This window comes from Myxocyprinus asiaticus, chromosome 3 (genome assembly GCF_019703515.2).
Source record: "Myxocyprinus asiaticus isolate MX2 ecotype Aquarium Trade chromosome 3, UBuf_Myxa_2, whole genome shotgun sequence".
Classification (NCBI taxonomy): domain Eukaryota; kingdom Metazoa; phylum Chordata; class Actinopteri; order Cypriniformes; family Catostomidae; genus Myxocyprinus; species Myxocyprinus asiaticus.
In genome coordinates this window covers 60,259,288-60,286,803 of record NC_059346.1, presented here as the reverse complement: position 1 = coordinate 60,286,803, position 27,516 = coordinate 60,259,288, and the positions used below count along the sequence as shown (strand labels likewise).

The 27,516-nt window shown below is 35.3% G+C and overlaps 2 protein-coding genes across 2 annotated transcripts in view; both read right to left on the bottom strand.

The window, feature by feature from the left end:
• Nucleotides 1-15,180, bottom strand: part of LOC127425936 (rho GTPase-activating protein 31-like) — a 66,191-nt gene extending 51,011 nt beyond the window's left edge. Inside the window, exons 1-3 of the mRNA XM_051672285.1 lie at nucleotides 14,520-15,180; nucleotides 5,874-5,976; nucleotides 5,147-5,291 (exon numbers count right to left, since the gene is read on the bottom strand). Of these exons, the coding sequence (XP_051528245.1) occupies nucleotides 5,147-5,291; nucleotides 5,874-5,976; nucleotides 14,520-14,619 (348 nt within the window). The 5' untranslated portion in view covers nucleotides 14,620-15,180. The remainder of the gene's footprint in view (nucleotides 1-5,146; nucleotides 5,292-5,873; nucleotides 5,977-14,519) is intronic.
• Nucleotides 15,181-20,070: 4,890 nt separating this feature from the next.
• The window catches only part of LOC127426252 (beta-1,4-galactosyltransferase 4-like), a 30,022-nt gene continuing 22,576 nt past the window's right edge, over nucleotides 20,071-27,516 (bottom strand). Inside the window, exon 7 of the mRNA XM_051672920.1 lies at nucleotides 20,071-22,354. Coding sequence (XP_051528880.1) covers nucleotides 22,213-22,354 — 142 coding nt within the window. The 3' untranslated portion in view covers nucleotides 20,071-22,212. The remainder of the gene's footprint in view (nucleotides 22,355-27,516) is intronic.

Genomic DNA, 27,516 nt, shown 5'->3' with positions numbered 1-27,516 from the left:
AGTGTCGTCAGATTTAAAATATGTTCTTTGATCGTAATCTTGACCAACCATTTTGGAAATTTCAGTCTTTCGCCATTCAAGTAGATAGGAGCTGTACTTTCATGACGCTTGTCTCCATAGAAAATATCTGCCCAGGAGCATTTCTAAGATTGCCACCAGTGGACTGACATGCCTTGAAAGGGACTTTGGCTGAATCCAGCTTCTTATTCGCCAGTTTCTTATTCATGCTTTCCATATATATATATATATAATTTTTTTTGGTTTTTTTAACATATTTAACCATTTGGAGTGATAGACAATGCACTGGACTATCCAAAATTCAAAGTTTAAATAAATATGCAGATACCAGGTCTTTTTTACATAGGCACTTCAACTTCACAAATGGGTCAATAGAGAAATATGACTCCATATTTTGCTCCATATTCCCAATAGCAGCTCTGGCTAAGTTAAGCAACTTTCCTTAAACTTAGTATATACAGTCCAGTTGACTAAGCATCATCCAACAGTATCAGTTTTAACTTACTCAACAAAATGCTTGCACAACAGTGACTTGAAATGGGCAGACAGAGAAAAAAGTCATTCTTCTCTATAGACCCAGATGTGAAGTTTAAGGTTTAATAAAAATGAAATGGTCCCAGAAACTTTCCTAAAACTTTGCATATGTATAGTGCAATTGACTATGTATCATCCCACAGTGTCAATTTTATTTTAAACCACCCATGAAATTAGTTGCACCAAAGTAACTTCAAATGGGCAGATGGAGCAAAATGTCTCTTTTCTATTGGCCCAGATGTAAAGTTTAAAAGTAATAAAAAAATAAAAAGTGTATAAAAAATAAATGATTCCAGCAACTTTCTTTAAACTTTGTGTATGGATAGTGCAAGTGACGATGTATCATCCCACAGTGTCAATTTTAACGTACCCTTTAAAAAGACAGCGCTACTGTAAATCTAATAATTGGCACTGGGATTACTGTCACATGATGCATCCACATGGCAATAATTTACAGAATCAGAAAAAGATTTATTTTTTCTGAATAACAACCACACATCCAGGGATTATCAGTTGTCCTGGTATTGCGAGTCATCTTTCCTACTTCTCGGATCGCTGTGCAATCTCTACAAGCTAATAAAATAATTTGTAAATTCAATGTTTCTTGTCCATTTTTTATTTATTTGGCAAGTAGTCTTGTAGTAAGCAGAATAATGAGCAGTCAGATGGTCCTGATTTACAAAATAAACACCAACAGATATCTGACGCAAACTGGAGTTTGAATTCAGCTGTTCAGCAATTACTATTTTCTCACATAATTACGACGCAAATCGATGTTTCAAAACCATTTATGGCAGAGGCTTTTTGCAAATTTACTTTTACATCTACATTTATGCATTTGGCAAATGCTTTTATCCAAAGCAACTTATAGTGCATTCAGGGTATACATTTTTATCAGTTTGTGTGGTCCCTGGGAATCAAACCCATGTTCTTGCTATTGTTAGCACTATGCTCTACCAGTTGAGGTAAAGCAACACTACACAAATAGTAACCACAAAATTAATCATCTTTACTATATTAATACCATATTACTATAGTAAAACCATGGTTAATTTTACCCAGATCAAACCTTTCTCTCAACTCCCCGACTTTCACCATGACCAAATCACTGCGAGGAAATCAACCTTTATATTAATTTTATTGATTATTATAAGAAATATTAAAGAAAAATATTTAAAAAATGGAGACAGAAAACAGGATTGGGAAAAGTGCGGCAAAAGCGGGAATCAAACCTGGGTCGTCCACATGGATAAAACACATCCACACTGTCTTAACACACTACATTATTACAGTGACACTTGAGGGTGCAGTTTGTCTTTAATTTCTTTGTTTCCACCATACTATTGGAGTGCAAATAGCCGTACTGTGTGGCAGGAGCTATTTATACTTAGTGCAAATATTTATTTGGTTAGTAGCTGTGTAATAAGTGAGAAAATGTACAGTTAGCTGGTTGTTATCGCTCAAAAATGAACCCCTTCAGGGAAATACAAAAGACCCCTTCACCTGTCGGGTGACTATAGTTTATATTATCCCCTACTTAATGCACAGGTAGATCCAGTCAGTTTTAATCATGGTTCTTTATTATTGCGCCGACTCTGCTGCCCTCCATAATGAGACCTTGTGAAAGTTTTATGCCTCTGTTCAAACTACCTCCGGATGGGAATACAGTGTAGCAGATCTGATGAGTGCCAGAGCCAGAACAGGGAATAACTGTCACATCACAAAACACAACTTCATCAAGTCATGCAGTGCAGTCTTTATATAAATTGTGAAGCGCTACAGGAAAAAGAGCCAAGACACCAGTGTTCATCAACCTCATATTACTGAGTTTGACCTGGAGAAAATTAGACATGCACCTGTAAGGCTTGTATGGAAAGCATGGTTTGACATTCAGCTGTTTTGCACAGAGGGATAGAGTAGGAAACCGGGACTATAAAAGGCGCATTTTGCTGTCTGGCAAGATGATGCAAGACGATTTGAATTGTAATATGATAAACATCATCTTAAATTGCTGCGCTGTTCAGCGCACACCCACTAGAGATGCTCAGTCATCGTTTATTGAAGCGGTCAATGCAGACGATTTAATAAAATGCATCCTTTTGCAGGATAGTAAACATGCAAGGCCATATCACGATTTCAGTCTGTACACTGCAGCCTTAATGAGTACCATGCCTAAGTCTGCAAGTTTTAAATTGTTTTGGATGGTTTCTCCTCATCAGGTAAGTGCTCCTTTTACAACTGTCATGTCCTTAAAGGAATAGTTCACCCAAAAATGAAAGTGTTCTGATAATTTACTCACCCTCAGGCCATCCAAGATGTATCTGAGTTTCTTTATTCATCAAAACTGAATTTAAGACTTTTAGGATTTCAATTCAGGACTCCTCCTCTAAAAAAATGCAAGTGAATGTCCTCCATTTTTTGACGGTCCAAAATGCATATTTAGGGTGCATCAAAATAATCCAGTCGACAAATAAAGTTCTTCTGAACCCAAACGATTGATTATTTTGAGAAACAAAACAATACTTATATACTTTTTAACTACAAATGTTCGCTTCCGTACATCTCTGTGACGTGCGCTCATGAGAGGGATGACGTAAGCTCGTTGGTAAGGTCACGCATCACATGGAGGAGGAGTCAGGAAACGTGTCATTGTTTACATTGTTTTTTTTTTAATTATTATTATTTGAAAATTATTTTGTATTTTATTTTATATTGTTTTGAAATTGGTTTGGACTGTTTTGGTTTGTGAACTGCACAAGTTTCTCTTGTAAACAATGACACGTTTCCTGACTCCTCCTCCAATTGACACGTGACCTTACCAACGAGCTTGCGTCATACCTCTCATGAGCGCACGTCGCAGAGATGTACGGAAGCGAACATTTGTAGTTAAAAAGTATATAAGTATTGTTTTGTTTCTACAAATAATCAATTGTTTGCATTCAGAAGAACTTTATTTGTCGACTGGAGTCGTGTGGATTATTTTGATGCACCCTAAATGCATTTTGGACCGTCAAAAAATGGAGGACATTCACTTGCATTTTTTTAGAGGAGGAGTCCTGAATTGAAATCCTAAAAGTCTTAAATTCTGTTTTGATGAAGAAAGAAACTCAGATACATCTTGGTTGGCCTGAGGGTGAATAAATTATCAGCAAATTTTCATTTTTGGGTGAACTATTCCTTTAACAGAGAGATGTCACGTAACTCTGGTTTATCCTCATTAATGTGAAAAATGACAAAGAATAGAAAATAAAAATTACATGTTCTTAGGGGTGCCAACCCTTCTACATTATGTGGCTATTTTCATTTCTGGATTGTGCATTCAAATTCACAGAATTTTTACAGAGTGTGTGGTCTTCATAAAATTCATGTCCATTTTCCAATTATTTGTACATCTTTTTATTGAATTCCTTTAAATAAATGTAACCTTATCTCCCTACTTTTATCTCTGTGTCTCATTTAGAATGGGCAAAACTCTAGATCTAACGACCCGTAGATAAAGTTAACTCTTAATTTTATTCATCAATGACAGTCAGTGACAGCATTAACTAATAAATGCTGGCAAGTGATAATGGTATAAGTAGGATAATCCATGCCTATGTGTGTAATAAACGATTTTAATGCACTTCACGTCAGGTGGTTCTTTGCCTCCTTGTTATACTCCGCCATCTTGGAAATAACGTCAAATGACGCTTCTCGCTGAGGTCGGGGTTGATCGATCTACCCCAACTTCATAAGTCAGATGTCTGACTTCGAGAGTCATTATTTTCAAGTAGGAGGTGGGAAAATTTGGTGGGAGTGCCCAGTCGCGGTATTTTCCTGTCTAAGTTCTCGGGAGGGCGCGTATGTAAACGCGTTCTGTGGGTGACGCTGATGTAAACACAGAGAGTGCAGCCCTGTGTATAGCCATGCTTTTAGGCGATTTTATGCTGTCTCCTATCACGTTTTGGCCAATACAGCATTGCATGTACCTTGTAGAAGGTAAACCCAATGCACTACGTCGAGCTCAGTGAAAAACTCAGTCCAAGATGGTGAACGAAGTGAGAGAAATGTTGATTATAAATATAAGCCTACTTAAAAGTATTAAATATTGAACAAATTGAATATACCAAAAACTTTTGCTTATTAAAAATAATTCAGCCATTTGATATTTTTTTATGCTATATATTTTTATGCATAGCATGCTAGCAAGTATATTTAGAAACATGCTACTGTCACATAACATTGGAAGTTTCACGTATTGGAGTCTTGAATTAGGAGCGCTATTTATTTGCCGTGCAGAGTTGCTGCCTATGTAGAGCATTTAAAATCAGTCACTTAGACTCCATTTCAGTTAGGATGCTCCAGTTGCATATGTAGACTGTAGACAGTGGTAATGCATCTCACTAGGTTTTGGAACGGAGCCAAGTAGTTACAAAATGTAACTGTGTATTATAATTTAATTAAATGAAGTAAAAAATCTTATTTAATTTCACAAAGCAAAGAGAATGTAAAAAAAAAAAAAAATAATAAAAAAGAAATGTAAGCATGAAGGAGAGAGGAGATTGGCTATATATTAGATGTAATTTGATTTCTAGTTTTTTGCACACAGACTTACTGTAAATTTCTTGTAGAGTTCATAAGTAAGCAGAGGGTTGGGCAGCTCTCGGAAGTACAGCTTACATAAAGAGCCAACACAGTGGATATCTTGAATATACACTTCTTTAGTGAGGTCAGGACAGAGCTCGGAGCAAAACTCCTGTCTGAATGCACACAGAGAGAATCATATACAGTGGAGTCAAAATGTCTGAGTCTATACTAAAATGGAAATAAACAAAGTTTTAGGATTTTTAATGTAATATGTAACATGATTAAATAATATTTAAGATTTTGCATAATTTCTAGGTCACTAAATACGCAAATTTGTACCATTAACCAACTTATTTTTAAATTGGGTCAGATTGCCTTGTTTCCATTGAAGCATATAAGATGCTCTTTGAAACATTCTCAAATCATGTATCATCAGGTTTTGATCAATCTAGAGTCCATGCCAGCTCCAGTGCATGTTGTCATCAAAGCAAAAGGTGGACATATAAAATACCAAGAAATTCTGAAAATTAATTCAATTGAACTTTTCACTCAAATTGTTATGCTGAAAATATAATTTGTGATGTGGTCTCAGACTTTCAGGTCCTACTGTATCATTTACCACAAATAATTGATTATATAAATTCTGTAAACAAGTATTCACCAAACAAATTCAAGTTATATATGAACACATTTCCACCATGCAGCACAATGGACCATATGTAGTGTATGATTTGGTGAGTCTAGTACTTTCCTACCTGAGTCTCTGAATGTTAGATGTGATTCCCGAGAGTCTGTATATTCCATCCACAATCCCATGTTTCTCTATGAACTCTGCACAAGTCTTCAGAACCTGAGGAACTGTACAAATAACAGGACAAATGATCAAAGTCATTCAGATATAGCACACAAAAATGCTTACCCTCACGCCATTACTAACCTGTATGACTTTCTTAATTCCGTTGAACGCAAAATAAGATATTTTAAAAATGTTCACATTGATAATTTTCATACAATGAAAGAATATAGTGGCCAGACTGTTAAGCTCCAAAAAGGACAAATAAGTACAATAAAAGTAGAGCTCCACAATAAGTACAATAAAAATAAAAGTAGTCCAAGACTTCTGAAGCCATACAATTACTTGGTGTGTGGAACAGATAAAAATTAAAATCGTTATTTACTCAAAACCTTAGCCTCCACATAACTATCAAAAACGTACTAGCACTTCTACATATTCAAAGTTGACATGTCGCAAAAGGGCCGAAGACACACGAGAACCAGACATATCATTGACATCAAACCACGGCTCAAGGCATTTTCACGAAGCAAGTTTGAGTAGAAGCATGAATACGATTTGAGTGTATTTTCAATGAATAACATCATACATTTTGCTCTGTGCCTCACATAAGGCTACTGTATGACCTTAGAAGACTTATAATATAGCACATAAGTTGTGGACTACTTTTATGGCACTTTTTGTCCTTTTTTGAGCTTGACAGCTCATGGGATGCTTTGATTGTATGAAACACTTATTTTGTGTTCGAATGAAGAAAGAAAGTTATATGGATTTTAAATGACATGGTGGTGAGTAAACTATTGACCACTATATAAACTATGTTTCACCTCTTGATGAAAAATGTATGAAAACATCTACAAATGTAAAAGTAAAATTGCATAAAGTTTATTATAAAGAAGCAATATGCAATGTTATAATTATTTAGCAGTAGTAGCTACAATACTATTATAAGAGGGCATATGGTCTGTCACTTCGACCACTGTCACTGTGCAAAGACAACTGATGTTGCATGCTCCATATTCGGACAGATTTACATACTGCAAGCATTGTCCGTTCCGTTATACAGATCAAGTTAATGAAATCACAAAGTAAGATGTGCCCCTGTGCCTATTTACACTCTCAGAATAAAGGTACTGTTTAAGGTGCATGGGGTGGAACCCTCAAGGAGACCTTTTCTGTATCTTTAGTTAAAATGTTTAAGTTGTTTTTGTTACATAATTGTACCCTAAGGACCTATTGTGTGCCTTTAATGGTACATTTGTTCCTCTGGAACAAGTCTCCTAAAGGGTACAAATATGTACTCAAAAAAAGGGTACCACCTCAGTGACGGTCTTGCATCTTAATTAGTACTTTTTTCCCCACCTGAGATTCAAGTCTACATATGCAGTGGTATTTTCTAAAAACAAGAAAAAAGCAAGACTATTGGAGATCTTTATCACTCTGTTGCAAAATTCACATCAGTGAGAAGCTGTGTAAGTAAATTTTATATTTAGCCTGTAATTTAAGAAGCGTCAATTTATTTTATTCTAAATTTTCTGTTTATTTTATTTTATTTTGTAGCTAGGTCGAAAGGTATATATTTTATTTATTTTGAACATTTGCAGACTTTTAGATTTTTGCATGTCTAAAAAAGCTGTAAATTGCCTAATTTTAATAAGGTTATAGTGACAAAAGAAATTCTTATAATAATAAATAAATAAAATGTATATATAATTAAATATTTAATTCTGGCTCTGACACTGGTCGAACCGACCACTAATAAAGATTTATAAAAAAAAGGAAAAAGAAAAAGGAAAACAATGTGCTTTGTCTGAGTCTGGGTTAAATGTGTGTGGTCTGAGGTCATTTTCTTATCCTGGGTGTTCTTGGTTGAAAAAAAAAAACTTCACTAGGAGCCTTATTACTTTCAGTACATTGTTGCAAAATATACTGTATAAGGAACAAATTTACTTATGTTTAAATGTCCGTTGTATAGTAAACTTATTAAAATATCAACATAACTGTTCCCTCTCTCTCCAACTGCAGTGTTTCATATCGACTACAGCACTGTGATACCATTCTTCCTTTATCCTGTCAGGCTGCTTATTGTGGGGAAGGTGGGCCATGGCAGGAAGTTAAAAATGGTTTGTTTGTTTCAGAGGAAGCCTGACACACCCAGGCCTTGCAGCTGGTATTACTTATGACACTTCCTCTGATTCTAAAAGGCCTTTGGAAAGTTCCCACCCAACTTCATCACTTTCTAAACATACCTTCATGATAGTTTAAGTCTTTTAATCTTTTGATTTGTTTACAACCACGGTTTTCAAACTGGGGGGCGCCAGAACATGTCAGACGAGGCACGAAGAGTGATGATAAATTCACCACGTAAAATCAAAAAAATAAATAAATACAATAAAATGTAATGTGAAAATAAATGAAAATTATTAGCTTAATAGACCAAAGTCCAGTTTAATTAACTAGCTCTGTGGTATTATAATACGCTACTGCTAAATGTCGGGAGCGCATGCGTGTCATACGAGTTGCATAAGCACAAATTTCTCTACTCGTACGCAGATTTCCTTTGTTCTCGCACAAAACTGTGCACGGGCTCTCTTATGAAATCTCCTGCTCTTGCAGAGTGCTTGTGCACGCTCAAAACGTGTCCTCTGCACTCGTGAGTCTATTATAGCGCCATATAGCTCTGCTGTTCATTTGTACAAATATTCTGCCTCTGTGGAGGTGGTATATCGAGGGAGAAACAATACCGAAGTTTAAGGAATCAACTCAACTTTTTTAGGAACTTCAGCATAATACATGGTTAAATTCGTAAAATAAGAATGATATTCTGATGCTCGCAGATGATGTAAGAGACATGGGCAAATCAAATGATAAATAAACTGTCAACTAAGAACATCTGTTACGACATTCAGTGGAAAATGTAGCTGAACAAGTTTATCTAGGACGCATAAAGCCCCGTACACACATGCAGCGACTTTCAGCGACAAAGCGACCTCATCTCATTCATTTTCAGTGAGAGCTGGTGTCAACATGAGGGACAGCAACCTCTGACGACTACATATGGGCATGACGAGCGACACACAAAGTTATGAAAAGTTTAACTTCATGCAAATGAGGAGCGACTTTTGGCAGCGACAACCAATAGGAGGGAAGAGGGTGTCAGTGGAGCTCAGGTCACCCGTCTCCTTTGAGATAGTGGCGTTGAGTGCAGACAAGATGGAGCAGCGTTGTGATGTTTCTTTGAGTGATTTCACTGTTCTATGATTTGTGTGTAACAACATACATGGCTATAATAGAAAATGAAGCGTGGGAAAGAAATTGTCGGCAGCTTATTAATGTTATGATGTACTGAGCACTGCTTCAGTTTATATAAAAACACTCTCCCCTGCAGAATGTGCTGATTCCTTGACAAATTAGAATGAAGTCATCGTTTTACTAGCAAAATGCCTCATCTGTGAATATATTTTCAAAAGACATGGCCAGACGTGCAGTCCACCAATAACATTAGAGCGACAGAAGTAGGAACGCCAACTGGCGACTTGACAGTACAGAGACTAGCAACATCAAGTGATAAAGTCGCTGCATGTGTGTACGGGGCTTTAAGGATTTTCCAGAACTCATGTGGAGGCACAAACGTAGAAAATCTGAAAATATGTGGAACAAAATCACGATGTGTCCATTATTACAGGTTCAGCATGATATTGGGTCGACGTATCTTCATGTGTTTGTGCAAGGTTTTTATAATGGGGTTTTTGAACTTATGAGTAGAATAAGGTCTCCCATGGTGGGAACCCATGGCGAATAAGACTTCCTGGTTCATCTACAAATTGACGTCATGGCTGAACAGCTCTATTGTATAGGCCTATACAACATTATTGTTTTATACATCTGCAAAAATTAAAAATAAAAGTACTGTTTAAGATTTTAAAAACCCCTGGTTTACAGGATATTTAAAGTAAACGGAACATCATCATTATGGGCCACATATACAATTTATTGTAATTGTTTTATCTTTTACAGTAATAAACTTTTAATGCGTAATGCTTACAGCTATCAAGATTACAAATGGAAAATTGAGGAAATGAATCACTTGCTCACTCAATCTTTTTCCTTAAGACGAATTATACACAAATGTGTAAGAAAAGTGTATTATGTGATATTTGTTGTATATATTTGTTTGGCTTGTTTTTACATGTTTTCCCTGTTTTTTTAAATGCAAAAATGTTGAAGACATTTCTAAAGTTTCACTAAAGTAACAGCTAAAATTGATTTTATTTATTATTATTATTCTGTGAAAATCCTACTAAATATAATTTTCTGTTGCTCTTCTGTTGCTGCTTTTTGTGGAATTTTCAGAACAAAAATGAAACTTTACTATAAGTACCATTTATATATCCTGTGTTTTATTATTATTATTATTTATTATTATTGCATTAAATGTATTCATTTTAATTAGCTAGTCATTTTTTTATTAGTTATTCATTAGATTATTTTTCTTTGTTTTATTATTTTCATATAATTATTTTGCATAATTTTTCTGCCTTTTTTATTAGCAACAGTTGAGAAAGAACAGGAAATGATGGAAACAAGGGAGGACGAATGGGATCTGGAAATGACGTAAGCCAAACTTGCATCGCCCACATGAGCACCACAGCTGAATATGTCAGAGCATGCACACTAACCACTACGCCACAGATCTAAACTTATTCCGTCAAAAGCAATTTTAGAGTTGAATGTCAGCTTAGGTTTTGCTTTCAGAACATGTGATGATACCTTGACACAGCAATTTTGTCAGACTGGACTTTTTTTTTTTTACTCTATTTTTTCAATGATACCAACTCAAAAACTTGCTTTGTAGATGAAGACATGTAATTACTGTAGAGTATATATATAAGCACAACACTTTTTAAGCATAACACTACATAATTGAATATTGAATTGTGTATAAATTACCAGGCACTTCACTAGGTCATGATCAGTGTTGAAGAGAACTCAAAGTACACTTGAATGTTAACATTACTATATATCCTTCAACCCTAATGAATTGGGAGGTTTTAGGAGCTAATTGGGAAATGCTTTGTTTTGCTAGTACTCATAATGCTATAAAATAAGGTAAGCGCCCTTCTTCAGGTTTATTCAACATAGGTCATTACCCATAAATGCACCATAAAAGTAGTCCATGACTTATACGCTCTACTCCAAGTTTCTTTAAGCTTGCATCTAGCCTGCGTTCCATCCAGATGGTCCAAGTTCATGTGTCATTTAGGACAAAGCAAGAACAAATGCATTTAGCTGTCAAGCCAAACTTTTATGTTTAAAGGAATATTCTGGGTTCAATACAAGTTAAGGTCAGTCGACAGCATTTATGGCATAATGTTGATTACCACAAAACATAATTTAGACTCGTCACACCTTCTTTCTAAAAAAAGCAAAAATTTGGGTTACATTGAGGCACTTACGATGGAAGTGAACGGGGCTAATCCGTAAACGTTAAAATACTCACTGCATAGCCTCAAAATGTAAACAATAGGTGTGTTAACATGATGATGTAAGTGGCTCAATGGAACTCTAAATTTTGCTTTTTGTTGTTGTTGTTGTTGTTTTTTTTAAGAAAAGGAGGGATGAGTCAATATAATGTTTTTGTTTTAATCAACATTATACCACAAATTCTGTCGATTGAGCTTAACTTGTATCAAACTTGGACAGCTACAATTGCTTCAAGGTAAATTAATGTTACCAGCTTAACATTAATGTATTTACATATTGATTATAATAGAGGCGATTTTAACGTAAGAGTTTACAGTACTGTAGTGTCCATAAAGTATGCAGTAGAAATGCTAGGAACATTTCTGTTTATTTAAAATAATCTTACACTATGTCACAGTTCTTTCCCGCCCACATAAGAATAGTATCCATTAAATTTTACCACTTAACCAAAATCCGCACAGTTCATGAAATCTCTAATGTCATTCTTATGGGACGTTCTGTAAAGCTTATCTGTACACTTAAGGAAAGGGGCAGTTGTGTTTTGGCGAATCATGTTTTAGTTGTCATACTGTATATCGTCATATTGTATATAGGAGTATTGCTTTTACTAAATCACAATGGGGATCTCCACATCTCAACATGTTAGTTGTAATACTGGATAATACTTAGGACATTTCTGCCAAACAAACACATACTGTACTGTATTATGATCTAGAATTCTTCTTTTAAGTACTCAAACATAAACATATTGAAAATCATCATGAAACCCCATTTAAAAACCATTTTACTTTTTTAAAGTATCATATTTCCAAGTGAAAAAGGATATTTATCAATATGAAAATGTAGAGTGGGTCTTGATTTTATCCATCGGAATTTGTTTGGATCATAAAACGTTTTATACCTGAATGGAGCCAGATCTGAATGTGAGTTTGCTAAAACAAGTCCTAAATAGCTATTTGGCTATTGGTTAACTTTACCCAATAACTTGTTTCACCTGACATCAGTGAAAAAGGGAAGTTGTTTCAGAGAAAGATCAAATTATTACCTTTTGATAAAAGACTACAACACGGGTTTACCACAGAATTAAAGCAAATCGCATCGAGGTGGTTTTAAATGTCTTTTTTTTTCTTTCTACTCGGAAATCATAGGGCCCTACAAAGGCTTCAAGAGTAACAAGCTCTTCAAATGTTTTACAGTAAATCTGACTGCAAAGATGAACAAAACATGTGAGCACACAAAATCTAAAACAAAAGACTGTTTCACAGTTAAAAAGCTACAGGCTTCAGATCAACTCTGTTAAGTCACATGGAGCTGTCACACAATGGGCGGGATTAAACTGTTCCTAGATCAGTGTTGTCTCTAATAATGTCAGAGTTTAAGACATGGGGAGGAAAAGCCACTGTTGGATCAGCGTGAAAGGGTGATCCATAGACGTAATGATGGTTATCTATCAAAATTCTTATTACAAACACAACTGATTTTTACATAGGTGATGGCAACAAAACCTGCAGTATCACACACAAAATAGAAGAATGAGTTTCATTCTGTGCCATGTGAGTCCTCATTAAGTTATGTACTTGGTGCCATCTCCTGGTGGCCATATGTAACAGTCACCAATCACATGTCTCTCTGCCCAAATATGGATGACTTTTTGTACCGATTTGAACCCAGTCTGATTGGTTTAGCGTTCCATGACACTACATAATTTCCGATTACATCATCTGATCCAGGAAAGCTAACGTGTTTTCAGCCAGTTTGCAAGATGCCAGATGCTGTGTGCACTGTGCACATTGTGCTTCGTGTCAATTATCTAATGATCTATGCATCCGATTACCTTGTGTGTGGGCACATTTGAAATATAACCACCTCCTCTAAGTAATGGTATTTGATATTTTATATTCTGTTTATTTTCATGAAGTTATAAGCGAAAACACAGCATATGACGAAACACCTGTTTACATGAAACATAAATGTCAAAGACATATACTTAGCTATTACTCTGTTTTTGTCTGTGATTAAAACAAATAGGCTGGTTGTATTCTACAATTTGAGAGCTTTCCAACAACATATGGCACATGGCTATTTGATGAGTTTGATGTTTTTACTGATTACAATAATATATACAGTGCAAAGTTATTAATAAATTATCAAAACGGAACACTTCTGATTTGTCTGTAAATTTCAAAGCACTTGTTCAGTTTTGGTCATAATGCATACATGCTTTCAAATGATACCTATTTTTTTATTTATTTTTTTGGTCAAGGCTGTAGTTATTAATATTTTGATAATTATATTTTTTTCTCGTGGTAGGTTTAAAGACAGAATGTGAAGCTTATAATTTTATAAAAGCATTTACATTAATTCTTCTGTCAAAACTTGTTATTGTAGCTGTAAAGTTGTTTAAATCATATATTTGGCGGCAAACTACTAAATTACAGGATTTTTAGGGCGTTACATCGTCATGGAAGCAGAGTTGTAAAATTGAATAAAACCGTACACAGAAAAAGTTAGTAAGTGATTTTATCAAAATAAAAACAGAAGCAGTCTTTAAAATCTAGCCCTCTTTTTTATCCTCTTCCCCATCCTCTTCCTCTCAACATTTCCTTTGCTCTTTATTTTCTTTTAAAGCTCAGCGTTTCTTTGGTAAATCAAAGCTGGTCACAACCAGTCAAGCTAGAATCGTATTCTGATTTACTTTTCGACACCCTCCATTTCAGTTTGAGAATAGTCATTAACGCATTAACCTACATCACAGGGCAACAAAATACAGGACACCTACAACAGCCTGATTAACCCTCAAAAGAGAATTAATTAGTTATACCTTACAGTTAACCAGTTTAAGGCAAGAATAAGGCAAATACAACTCTACCGCAAAGAGTCAAAAGTTTGTCACAGCACTTTGAATAGAGTATCTTCTTTTTCAATAAGAAAATGAGTAAATGGGTGAGCAAAAATGGGTGTTGGTTTATTACACGTAGCTAATGTTTACACAGAGGCCCAGGCTGGTGCGCTAGTGTGGGTTTGAAATAAAGTAAACTTATTATGACTGCCGGGGCTTTGAGGAAAGAGCAGCCCGTTATATGAATGGCCCAGAAGGGAGTGAGTGTGGAAAAGAGGAATTTACCGTCTTGTCCTGAATTCTGCAGATGTTCAGTCAAGTCACAGCCGAATGCATTTTCAGTTCCTTTCCTTTTGGACTTCAGCTTGGCAACCTTATTCTTCATCAGGCTTTAGTAACTTATCAGATCAGAGTAAACACACCTTAGAATCAACCATTGGCCCCACGGCGTATGGGATGGGAAGGGGGAAGTTGTGGTCAGAAAATTACAAAAAAGAAAACCCCCAAATCAGGAAGTCCACAGTGTCAAACAAAAGAATCATTTGCTCACATCTTGACTAAGGCACCAAAAGAGCTGGTGTGGGAGAAGAATTCTGGAGCTCGGTACACGCCCAATGTCACTTCATCATCAGGGTTCCTCCTCCCTCTTGCCCTTGTACAGACCGTGAATTGAGATGAGTAGAATCTGGGAGGAAAGTTATGACACAAAGCTTGCCTAGAGAGCGACTGTATCTCTGGAAGCTTTGCAGAAATGCTGTTCAAATGAGATGATTTCCTGTTGTTTTTCCTTTTCCACTTCCTTTTTTACTGTTTTCCTCTCCTCTTCAAATTCCAACCATTCTCAGATGCCTTTCTGTGAGAACTGATCCAGTAGAAATGACTATCTATCTGTCTATCTATCTATCTATCTGTCTGTCTGTCTGTCTGTTTTTCAAGCCATGTTCAGGAGGTCATCAAGCTTGTACTGAGCGGAGGCTTGAAATGTCAGAACTTTTTGCAAAAGGGAGGGCAGAGGAGCAAGGGGAGGGGAGAGCTTTTCCTCCTCCGGTTGGGACATTACTGAACCCCTTTCACCCAACCCCCCCAGTCCGCTTTCTCTCTTCCTCCCTCGTTTTTAAAAAAAAATTTTTTGTAGCCATGGCTTCAACAGGAAATCTGCTCTCTGCCTTCCTGAATGCTTCCAGAATACACAATTTCCTGTAAAGGGAACCTTGTTTGGAAAACAAAAACAGACCAAAAGAGAAGGAAGTTGAGGAGAGAGAGAGAGAGAGAGAGAGAGAAAACAGTAGAGACCAGATGAGAGAGAGAAGGAACACAAGGATCCCGTTAACCATGGCTTGTTAGCCAATTTGTTCAACTATGGACACTTTTATGTCACAGAGGTTTATATTTATTTAAATGAACAGATTTCAAGTAAGATCACATTTACCCTCTGGTGCATGGTGCCCACTACACTGGACAGATCTTTAAAAACTATTTTAATATCAACATAAATTCAGCATGGTGACACAAATTCAATTAGTGATGCATCAAGTAAATTGGGAAAATGTACGATTCACTTCTGCTGTTATGGGCAGATGTGTAGCTATTTCAAAATATATTTTGAGGAAAAAATGGGAATGATTATATTCTTGCTCTAAAATAAAAACATTATCCTTTAAATATTTATATATTCATGCAATTCATCCAACTTTTTGGAAACTTTGTACCATACCTTTTATACATTTATTTTTACTACTTTGTAACAGAGATAGGTTAGTTACTAAAAAAGTAATCCACTACAAATTAGTACTTACTTTTCTTAAACTGTAATCACATTACTGATAATGTTTACTTTTAAGTTTACACTAACAGTAAACACTTACAGTTAACATGTTTCTGATCAACAAATGATCTATATGATCTATAAAATGTCTATACTTTCTCCTTGTTCAATGTTGCACACAAGTCACACACTTAACACCACACATTTCTCCCCAATGATTTGTTAGTAACTCTTCAGCTGTCACAGAAACAAACTGGACGTACATATGAACATAATTCATGTTTTAAATATATTCTACATAAAAATATGATATTAGAAATATGTGTAACCCTAGTAATATACTTCAAAGTAATTACATTTATTGAAAGTCAGTAACTGTAATCTGATTACAAGAATTTAAAATGTAATGAGTTATACTACTTTTTTTACAAAGTAATTAGATTACAGAAACAAATGACTTGTAATTGGATTACAACCAAAACTGCTTTTCAAGTGCTTTTAATGTATACATTTTATCTATTGTATTGTTTGACCCTTGTCCAAGACCCAGAATTTCAATCTTAAAATTCAAAATGAAAACTGATCATGTAAATATTAATAGCATTTATAAAACTATAATAATGTAAATGAATAATTACATTATAATTAATATAATGTAATAATGTACTATAACATTTCAAGGATTGAAATAAACCATTTCAATTTTATTGTGTGAAAATAATTTACCATTTTTATCCACATATTATGACTGTCCCTCAGTTGTGCTGTCATTTCCTCCACAACCAACAATTATGTCACTAAAAAGTTTTTTAAACGTGTACTTAGCAACCGAGACAACAGTGTCAGTGGTAACACTTTACAAAAAGGTTGCACATTAACTAACAATGAAAAATTATTTTACAGCATTTATTAATCTTGATTAATGTAAATTTCAACATATACTAATACATTTTTTAAATTAAAAGCTGTATATGTTAACATTTTTAATGCATTATTAACTAACATGAACTAAACATATACAATGCTGTAAACAAATATTGTTCATTGTTAGTTCATGATAACTAATGCACTAACTAATGTTAATGAATGGAACCTTATTATAAAGTGTTACCGTGTCAGTAAAGAGCATTCTTGATATAAAATATTAAATAATGTGATGTGTGAAGAAAACATCAAAATGAAGGTAAATATTACTTGTGAACAGAATATTTTGTATATCCATTCAAGCTATAATTGTGTAAAATATTTTGCAAAAAGTGTGAAAATATTATTTGTGTATTTAAAATACAAAAAATGCTAGTTATGAAATTAGCCTATGCAAAACAAAGGAGTCTGCCTTTTTCCCCCCAAAAAAATTCACATTTCATTTCCACCATTTCTTATGTGCTGGAAATGACATTTTTTTGTTCAGAAAAAATGACATAATTTTCTTGTTATGTATGTACATGTTTGTTTGTAGACAGATGAATTAAACTGAATGAGTGAGAGTGTGAAAAGTGTGTTTACACTTTAAGGGAGTTTAATTTCTAAAAGAAGTCCAAAGGGTCAATAGTCCCCCCAAAATACACATAATTTCAAAGGCATAATTTCCAGACATCTAATCAGAGTTTTCTGAGTTTTGCCAGAGGAAGGGAGACACACAAGTGAGGCAGAAATCAGTGTGACAAACAAGGAACATTTAGCTGTGTTCTGAAAGGAAGGAAATGTAAGGGATCTACATGCTGACAAACTTGGCTGTACAACCACATGCACTAACCTTGACTTAAAGACAAAAGAAGAGCCATGTATGGGAACATCTATCCTGAACAATGTTATAATACATGCTCAATAAACACCCAGATCTTTTAAATCAGATTCTAAGAAAACGGTGCTATAAATCATTAATATAATAGTAATGATGGGGACATGCAAATTGGCTGACATACTGATAAAAACCAAACATTAAAAAAAAATACATTTTTTATTTCTTTTTTTACACTTAAGAGTCTAATCTATTAAAAAAATTTGACTAAATTCAGTATCCTGTTAATTATATACTATAGTAATTCATGGGTACACAAACGGCACACAAATGGCACCGTTTCTATAGAATAGCCCATGCACAGGGGTGCCATACAGACCTCAAACACATTTATTGCTATTTATTTGTACCTTTATCTGTCAAATAGGATGCTAACCAAAGAAGTGGTAGGGATAAGGCTGCCCTTTGAGCAGCTTTAATTCTTGCTACAAATTCAGGTTACTAAGCACTGGGGAAAACAGTGCAATATTTTCGGGACAGAAAGATTTCCTTGTATCAGCTTTTCCCAGCAGCCTTGGAAGCCTTCCTTTAATATAAAAAGGGATCCTTTTGAATATGAAATTAAAATCAAAGAAAGCACTGTTTAGGGTGTTTAAAGTGCAAGAACAGACATGTTTTTGTGTCCAGTCACCATATGCAAAAGGTTATTTTTTCTACAGAGGAACCCTATGTTATGTGACAGAAGCCAACAAAGGGGAATTCATTCAGATGTTCATGTCGGACTGTCTCACTCCATGTAATAATGAATTTCACATAGAATGTTCTGAACATGTCATTTTGTGGTGTCCAATAGAAGAACATCAAAGTAACTTTTTTCTTTCTTTAATGAAAAAAACAAACAAACAATCAAACAAAAACCTTTCACCAAATTTTTAATTCTCCAAAATTACATTTCACTGAACAAGCATTCAAGCTAAATAATTAAAAACAACTGACTGCCTGAGAAAGGACAGTTTAAAATTATTAGTACGGTATTATGTAATATGCTTCTCAGAGTTTATTTTAACTGAGTTAGCAAGTCATATTTTGTTCTGTTATGTTTTAGGAAGTGCACATATAAAACCCAAAATCTTTTAGAAGTCAAAACATGGTACAGAGGGAAATGGCGACACTTTTATCCTCTCTGCAAATCAGTCAGCACTAAAGCCAGTCTTCGTCTCTGTATGTCCACATGGCAAAGAAGCAAATAGCTCTTTCTACTGGTGTGTCTTTGAGTATTAGTGTGGGCAGTGACAGTCACCTATGGGCTTTCCAAGGAGAATGCAGTTGTCAAGATTTATAGTGAAAGAGGAGTTACATTTTGGTCTATTTCTCACCCAAAACCGATTGTATGGCTTCAGAAGACATAGAATAAACCAGTCGTACTCTATAATGGGCTAGTTTAGAGTTGACCAGCTTGTCAGTTGTATAATGCTGCCTTTATGTCCTTTTTGGAGCTCAGAATTGTTGGACCAGGCGCGGTTCATCTACATGGGCAGGTAGGGCAGAGCGCCGCCTAACTATTCATCCACTTGAAAATATAGATCCATACTATAAACTGCCAATAATGTAATTTGTTTGCCTGTAAATGTGTTCAAAATGCTGACATATGTATTTAAAAGCAGACCTAGTATAAGTTTTTATCCTATTTTTAAGTCATAAAGTAGCTGAAAGCTCCGTTACACAGTGTTTGATATTGATATTCATGCATGTGGGCAAGAGTCTGCTGCCCTCTCGAACTTAAGACAGTGCTCCTCAGTTATTCCCAACGGAAATCTGTGGTCAAATATGGTACTGCAACGAGCCCTTATCGAGACCCATTGGGGCAAAAATAAATCTGCCCATAAACGTAGTGCCAAACCAAAGGTAATTTTAGTATTAGTGCAGCCAGCAGTGTGACAGACCACAAACTTGGCAAGCACTATCAATGAAAGTGTGTGTCAGCATGTCGCTTCTTTTGGAAATTCAAGACAAATTGACCATCAAACAACTTGATCCTGAAGAGCCAGACATAAAAAATAGTTTGGCAATCAAAAGATAAGGGTAGGTTATAAGGGGAAGGTCTGCCCCATGTATATCTATGGTCAAGAGCAAGGATAAATATGAAAGAATCATTTTTAGGTGAACTTTTCCTTAAAGACTGAATTAGAAATTTATAAGAATAGCACAAAGAGCAGAGAAAGAGACAACCTCATCTGACATCTTAAAATACATGTGAAAGCAATACACTAGTTTTGAAAGTTTGTTAAAAATAAAAATACTAAGGAAAAAAATCATGACTTTAAACAAAATTATTTTAAGAAACTCCCTTCTTATAATTTAATTTTAATAAAAGTGATATACAAGTGATCAACTCAGCTAAAAATGTGAGTAGTAAATATACTTAAATCATATAATACATTCATATCTACATGGGACAACATATTAGTGTTCAAAAAATATTATTTGTTGAATCTTTATTCCATTAACACCAGTAAAACCCTTATTTTAACAGCCCAAACACAGGACTAAATGGGTTGGAATTTTCCACAGAAAGAGTACATTTCCCATAAATTAAATCACATTGTTTTGTTTGATAATTTTCCTTACAATAACATTAGTAATGGTTGCACTTGACAAAAGCAATCAACAATATAATTTTTGTAAATAGAGAAAATGCTGTAGGGCCCACAGGAAATTTTATATTGTGTTGCAATTCAGCTTCTGGAATTAATGCTGTAAATCTAAAATTATATGACATATATTGTATTGTATTATAGATAACAAAAACAGTACACACAACCTCTGAATGTCTCCTTGACCAGGACAGTAACAGAAAGCTTGAGGTTTTGAGTTAGAAAGTGTAAAGTATAGTTGCACTGTGCAGACAGTAATAAATTCTGCAATGCACAGAACAAATAGCTTTAACTTGTAGGGTTTGTAATGATACATTTTAATTAAATGACTCTATAAATGAATGGAGCCTTGAAATAAAATGTCATCAGTACCTCCAAACTTTCAAAACGTCATCTTCAAGCTCTGTACTTTTTGGGCCACTTCACATTGCAGGGTTTATACATTTATAAAACTGAAATGTTTTTTCATATAATTTGAAATTAACACGTTTTCTTTGATCATACAGTAAGGTAATGCCACCCAATTTTATAAGCGATCAGCCGTTCTGTCTGAAAAGCTGAAATAACTAACCCTTCTACCTACTTGTACATTTCATTGAAATGAAACTCATCTGATTAAAACCATATCCCTCGGATTCAAATACCTAAAATAACTACTTATCAACCAGACACTGAATCATTGGCTAAATTAACACCTTAGAATATTTAGATAAACACAGACTTCATAGAAAACACTTGTTGGTGTAACATGAATAAACCCAAGCTGCATGTATATACCTATATTAATATATGAGTCTATAAAATATCACTTACTGAATGTGACCTTGACGTGTCAAGTTGAGTTCATTTGTTGACTTTTTACCAATCTCTCAAGACATTTAGCTACTAGTAACATGATGACCTGAAAAGCCTTTAGAGTAATTACTTAACTATATTAAAGTTGCTATATGTAATATTTTTATGTACTAATTTATAAAATGACCATAATATGTCATTAGAGAATTAGGAAACATGCTAAGTTGAAATACTGGCTTCTCCGATAACAATGCTACTGCCAGTATATTCTACTTTGAAGTTTCCATTCCAGGCCGGAATTTCTGTTTATGTTTTGTCCTGTGTGATCCCGCCCACTGCCCACTCACCAATAGTATTTTGACACCGCCGGGTTGCCAGATTTGAACAAGTTTGCAGGCAAATAACACTGCGTGCTGCAGCCATGGAAGCCAGCAAACGAACTGGATCAGAGATAACAGATTCCACCCGACCTAAAAAGCCTCACCATCCGTCTAAAAACCACCATGACCAGAGGCGTAGTAAAACAAGGATAAATATTGGAGACACCTTTGGAAGATGGAGACAGCTTAAAGCCTAGAAATCCTTTAAAACGGATGCTGAGTTGGCTAATTTGCATATCCTCATTCTGGCAACCCGCACGAGCTTCAAGTCTGGGGCGGGGCAGACAACTCTCCAATATTTTGAATTTGGACTGCAGTACCCATTTCAAACGCTTGTTGTCAATCTTACATATAGCACCTTTAAATTATCCAAACTTCAGTGAATTTTTATTTCATCATGAAAAGCATCTCATCCACCTCATTCAATTATTTATTTATTATTATTTTAATACTTTTAAAAAGTGGTGTGTTTGATCAGATATGGACTGATATTATCCAGTTATGTCCTTAAAGAGTAGAGTTGTAAATTAGAGTTGTAGGAGAACAGATCCTTCGTACAACCTGGAGTAGAGCGAGGACCCCCAGCACTGGTTTCAATACAAACTCTGTTCAATGTCAATACCCAAAAGACTGGGTACATGGCTCAATGAGAGTGCTCAGGTTGCCCAATGTCCACAGTGATGTTGATGTAGAGTGGTGCTCTATGGACAGACAGAGCCTTGTAGGAACAGGAATTTAAACCATCCTTCTGCCATGTCCGAGGAGTTCGCCGTAAAAGATGCATCCTGCGCCAGTAAAACAAGAGTCAGGTGCCATGCTCAAAATATAGATCACATTATATTTCAATGCATTTTCAATGACGTGACACTAATTATTTTTGTCTGGATATATTAATTTATTTAAAAAAAATTAACCCTCCTATGGTATTGTCATTTTTGACCGAAATAAACTTTCCTCATTTAATAAAAATGGTTCCCTTTATCCGAGAAGTACAAGACTAGTGTAAAAAAAAAAAAAAAAAAAAGAAAAGCAACACCTTTGGTATTCGTGGTCAAAACTGACCGACCATTGAAAATAAATAGGCAATTAAAAACAGAGCAATTTCATTTTTTGATCTGTCAGACACAATCAATAAATCAGCCACAATGCAGAAAAAAAAAAAAAAAAAAACAGACAGAAATTACAGGGTGAGGCTCTAAAACATCCCCAGTGCAAAGCATACACATGCACTCACACACAAAAATGAACTGGTGAAACTATAACACAGAGCTTTTTTTCTTTTTTTTTTTTTACATTTGTTAAAAAATATAAATAAATAAATAAGTCACAATGCTAAACACACACACACTAAAATGAAGGGGTGAGACAATAACACAGTCACAATCCAGAACACACACACACGCACAACCAGGGCATCAATAAGTGGAGCTCTACAGACATCTTTAGGTCATTGTTGGCATTACAAGTCATCTGTTGTTTTCCAGCTGATGAGCAATCTGACACTGACACACACACACACACACACACGATTACAAAATAAATGTTTATTACAGAAAGTTTGAAACTGCAAAATGTTATCTCTGATTCTTCTGTTTCATACTCTTATTGAATTTTCTTGATGTTCATTTTCTTGACATTATTATGCATTTACTTACAGTTATTACATTTTTGTGTTTTAAATAAATTATTGGTAGAAAAATTCTTATTCTGTGTCTTGTCTTTGTAACGCCATGGTCAGGTTTGATTGCAAGCATAATAACATTAACTGCAAAAACAGACACTTCAAATCAATTTTAAAATGCTAAACTTTGACAAATAATTGTTTGATAATGTCTAAATATATATCCAAATGCATATCTTGTGATAAAATATAAAATTAGGTTACAACATGCCACCAGACTACACAGTAGGTGACTACAGCCATCTACTGGCTGTTACTAGCATGACATGGTTTTCAAGTCATGTTATTTATATTTTGTTCACCAGATGGCAGCAATCTGCCTCCAATTTATGTCACATTCTCATATTTTGTTCATGTTTCAACTTACAGAAGTGTAGGTTCTGATTTTTTGTTTTCTTCAAAAATTTGCTTATTTGTAAATGCAAATTAATAGTAAAATGTAGAAATGTACATGTAAATAATATAAAAATAGCATAAAATCCCAAAAGAAATGCATAATTGTATTGTTCTTCAGGGAAGATGAAATGGTATCATTATCATCATCAAAAGAAATGGTATCATTATCATCATCAAAAGAAATGGTATCATTATCATCATAAAAAAAGGCCCATGAATACCAAAGAGAAATTTTTCAATACAAAGCCATTTTTCAATAAAAATACAATTCATGCACACAATGACTTGAATACACCTCTTTTATGATGAACATGTTTTTAATTTCTGAATTAAAATTCATTAATATTTTTGTTTAATATATCTAGGTGGTGTAACTGCCCTGCACTTGTAATTAAGAAAAAAGTCCCCATGAAAAGGCTTAAATTCTTAAAAAAAAAAAAAAAAAAAACCTCTGTAGTTTGGCATTTTCTTTTACTATTTTGCCTTAAATAAGCTTTTGCCTGCCAAATCAAATTCAGTGTGGTTTAACCAAGCAAGCCATTTTGTTGTCGTGTGACAAGAAAAAAAACACATAACAGGAAATGATAGAGGACCCGTAAACACCTTTTAACTGTATGGCATGTCATTAAGCTTTTCCTGGTACTTGTCTTTCGGACAAGTACAACTGATGGTTTACTTGTCTCACATTCCATTCCATTAACATTTGGAAAATAAAGTGAAAATAAAGTGAACACGGAGAGTGGTGTACATTATAAATGAACTGGACCACAAACTAAAAGCGAAACTGACAAGGGCTGCTCTTTTATTGTTTATGATGGATGCATTAGCTCCGGTGCGAACCACCGCAAACAGCGAACACATCTCATCTGCTGTTTGCGGTCATCTTCTGCCAGCTGTGAATGAAATCCTCTGCCGGCATCAGCAATTAACATTCAAGCGTGCGTTAAACTGTTTATCACTGTGTAACTGTTCAGCGCACTATTTCTGTGCCATGTTTGTAGTGTTAGCAATAGGGATGCTCCGATCAGAATTTTTACAGCCGATATGATTACCGATTTTCTTGTCATCTGATCGGCCGATCCCGATACCACACACCCGGCCCCTAATAAGGCTGATTAAGCCCGAGAGGGATAAGGCCGACCGGAGATGGCAGTGCAACAGACAGAGAGAGTTACGGACAACTGTCCGACACCTGTGTGTGTTTGTGTCTTTTGGTTCAGTTTATCATTAAACCTTTATTTATATTGTAAAGCCATTCTCGCCTCCTCCTTTCCATTGATGTGTTACACTGGTGCCGAAACCCGGGAAGGAGGAGGGATGCGCCGTAGTAGAGTCCTCGCCACTACCATCCACCCCAACGGAGCAGCCGCGGGGCCATGGAGGAATGGACGCCGACCGCGAGGGGAGGAGGGGCTCCTGGCCGACCGCCTGAAGCAGGAGGACCGCTGCCAGGGAGACCCCTACCATCCACCAAAAATCCAGCGGGGCATTCCGTCCGCCAGGGGTCGAAGGACTGCCTCCGATCCGCCCGGGGAGGTGCGGTTGTCGTCCACCAGAGGGTGGAGGAGTGGCCGGGGAACAGGCTACGGCATATCAGAGAACCGGCGAGTAAATCATTTTTATTTATTTTTTTCTCTCTCTCTCCTCTCTCTCTCCCACTGCCGCTCCGCATTGGCCTTTCCCGGGGGGGGTGTACATCATGCCGGGGGCTCCCCGGCTTGAGAGAATGAGGGAGGAATGTGGCAGGGCGGAGGGCCAGGTCGTGATTACACACCCGGTCCCTAATAAGGCTGATTAAGCCTGAGATGGATAAGGCCGACCGGAGACGGCAGTGCGACAGAGAGAGAGTGTTATGGACAGCTGTCCGACACCTGTGTGTGTGTTTGTGTCTTTTAGTTCAGTTTATCATTAAACCTTTATTTATATTGTAAAGCAGGTTCTCGCCGCCTCCTTTCCATTGATGTGTTACATAATAAAACAATGATTAAGAATAAAGTTGCAAAGTAATTTTATTCAAAAAATGTTGCTAATTTTTTTAAACAAAGAAATGAATAGTATTTTTGTAGTATTTAAGATGTTTTAACTGCACACAGAAGATATGAAGACTCTATTCATATCAAGTCTTTATTCTATGTAGTGCTGAGCACAAATCAAAGTCCCTTTCAAGGCAAGTCAGTCCACTCGGCGACCATCTTTGGAATGATCCCGGGCAGTATTTTCTATGGATACAAGCGACATAAAAGTATAACTCCTATATACTTGAATAAGGAAAGACCGAAATCTCCACAACGGTCGGTCAAGATTACGATCAAAGAACATATTTCAAATCAGCAGTAAAATCTGACTACAGTGGTATCATAAATTGTGCTTCTTTAGCTCAGATCACGCAAAAAAATGCTATGTTTCAGGTCCAGCTAATGCACATGTGCGTTCTCGAGTTGACTGACAGGTGATGTCTGTACCTAAAAGATTGGCTCTTTTACCTGTAAGGTGGGACTTCCTTTTCTACATCCGCCATACTGGGCATTACAATTTCTCCCATTCATTTTAATTAGGACTGTCAATCGAGCAAATGTTTTATTTGAATTAATTACATGGTATGCCGATTAATTAATCAAATTAATCACAATTAATCTCATACATAAATATTTGCTGAGGAAGCCCCTCAAATAACAATAACTCTATTATGATTAAATAATTATAGTTATATTTAAATTATTATAAATAATATATATATATATATATATATATATATATATATATATATATATATATATATATATTATAAAAAATTATAATACGGATAATTAAAAAGCATTACATTATTTTGGCACACAAATAAAGCCTTAAAAAAGACAATACAAAAAGTGGCTTTCCATATCATTGAACATAAGCCAATCATTAGCCTACAGTTCACAGCAATCCATTTTGAAATTGAATTCATCAATCAGTCCGAGATTTATTATAAAGGCTTGCCTAAGGACACGTCAATGTACACCTGCATCAGACAGATGCTTTTGGAACATCTCGTTTGTGTCGCATCATAAATATAATATTTTTAGGTCGCTGTGTCAAGTTAAACGAAGTTTGAAACTTAGAAAAACACGTCTTTAGATGCCTGCATTCGGATTTGCACTCTATCAAGCTGTTTAAACACAAGAACGTGTTCTCATCTTGTGTTGTCTGTCTACTCGGTAGGTGCGGTTTGCTTTCTGTCTGTATAAGATGTGTGTTGCCTATACAGCGAGTTTCGCTTACTGCCCCCTGGAGAAAACTGGTGGTACTACAAGCTTGAATTGCTCAGATATAAGGAATATTCCTTATTACAGTCCAGGGACATGATTAATTGCATAAATGTTTTTAACGCGTTATATTTTATATAATTAATCACACCGAATTAACATTGATAGCCCTAATTTCAAGTGCGTCTTGGGCTAAACTGATTTTTAGCGTACTTTCATGAGTGCTGCCATGTTGAGATCATATGACTATATGAATATTACTCGCTTTATCTCTTTTTTTCCTACTGAAATTGGACGCCTTTTCTCGTGAAATAATTTAATCATGGCTGACTGCAAATAGCATATTTCTACAATGACATCTATAACTGAGAACTTTTGCTCAAGGCGACAACGCAACAAATGATTACCAAGTGCCTTTTTAAGAAAAAAGTTGGTAAGAAAATAATTAATTAGCCTACTTTTTACTTGACGGTTAAACCACTTAACTTTTTAGAGTCATTTCATTGAAAAAAAGTTTGAAAATGGTATAAATGTTTTTTAATGTATAACTCATTTATCAGGACATGAACCTTAAATTCTTAATTTAGCTTTAACTGCATTTCCTCAAACGGAATTTAGTATTTAAACT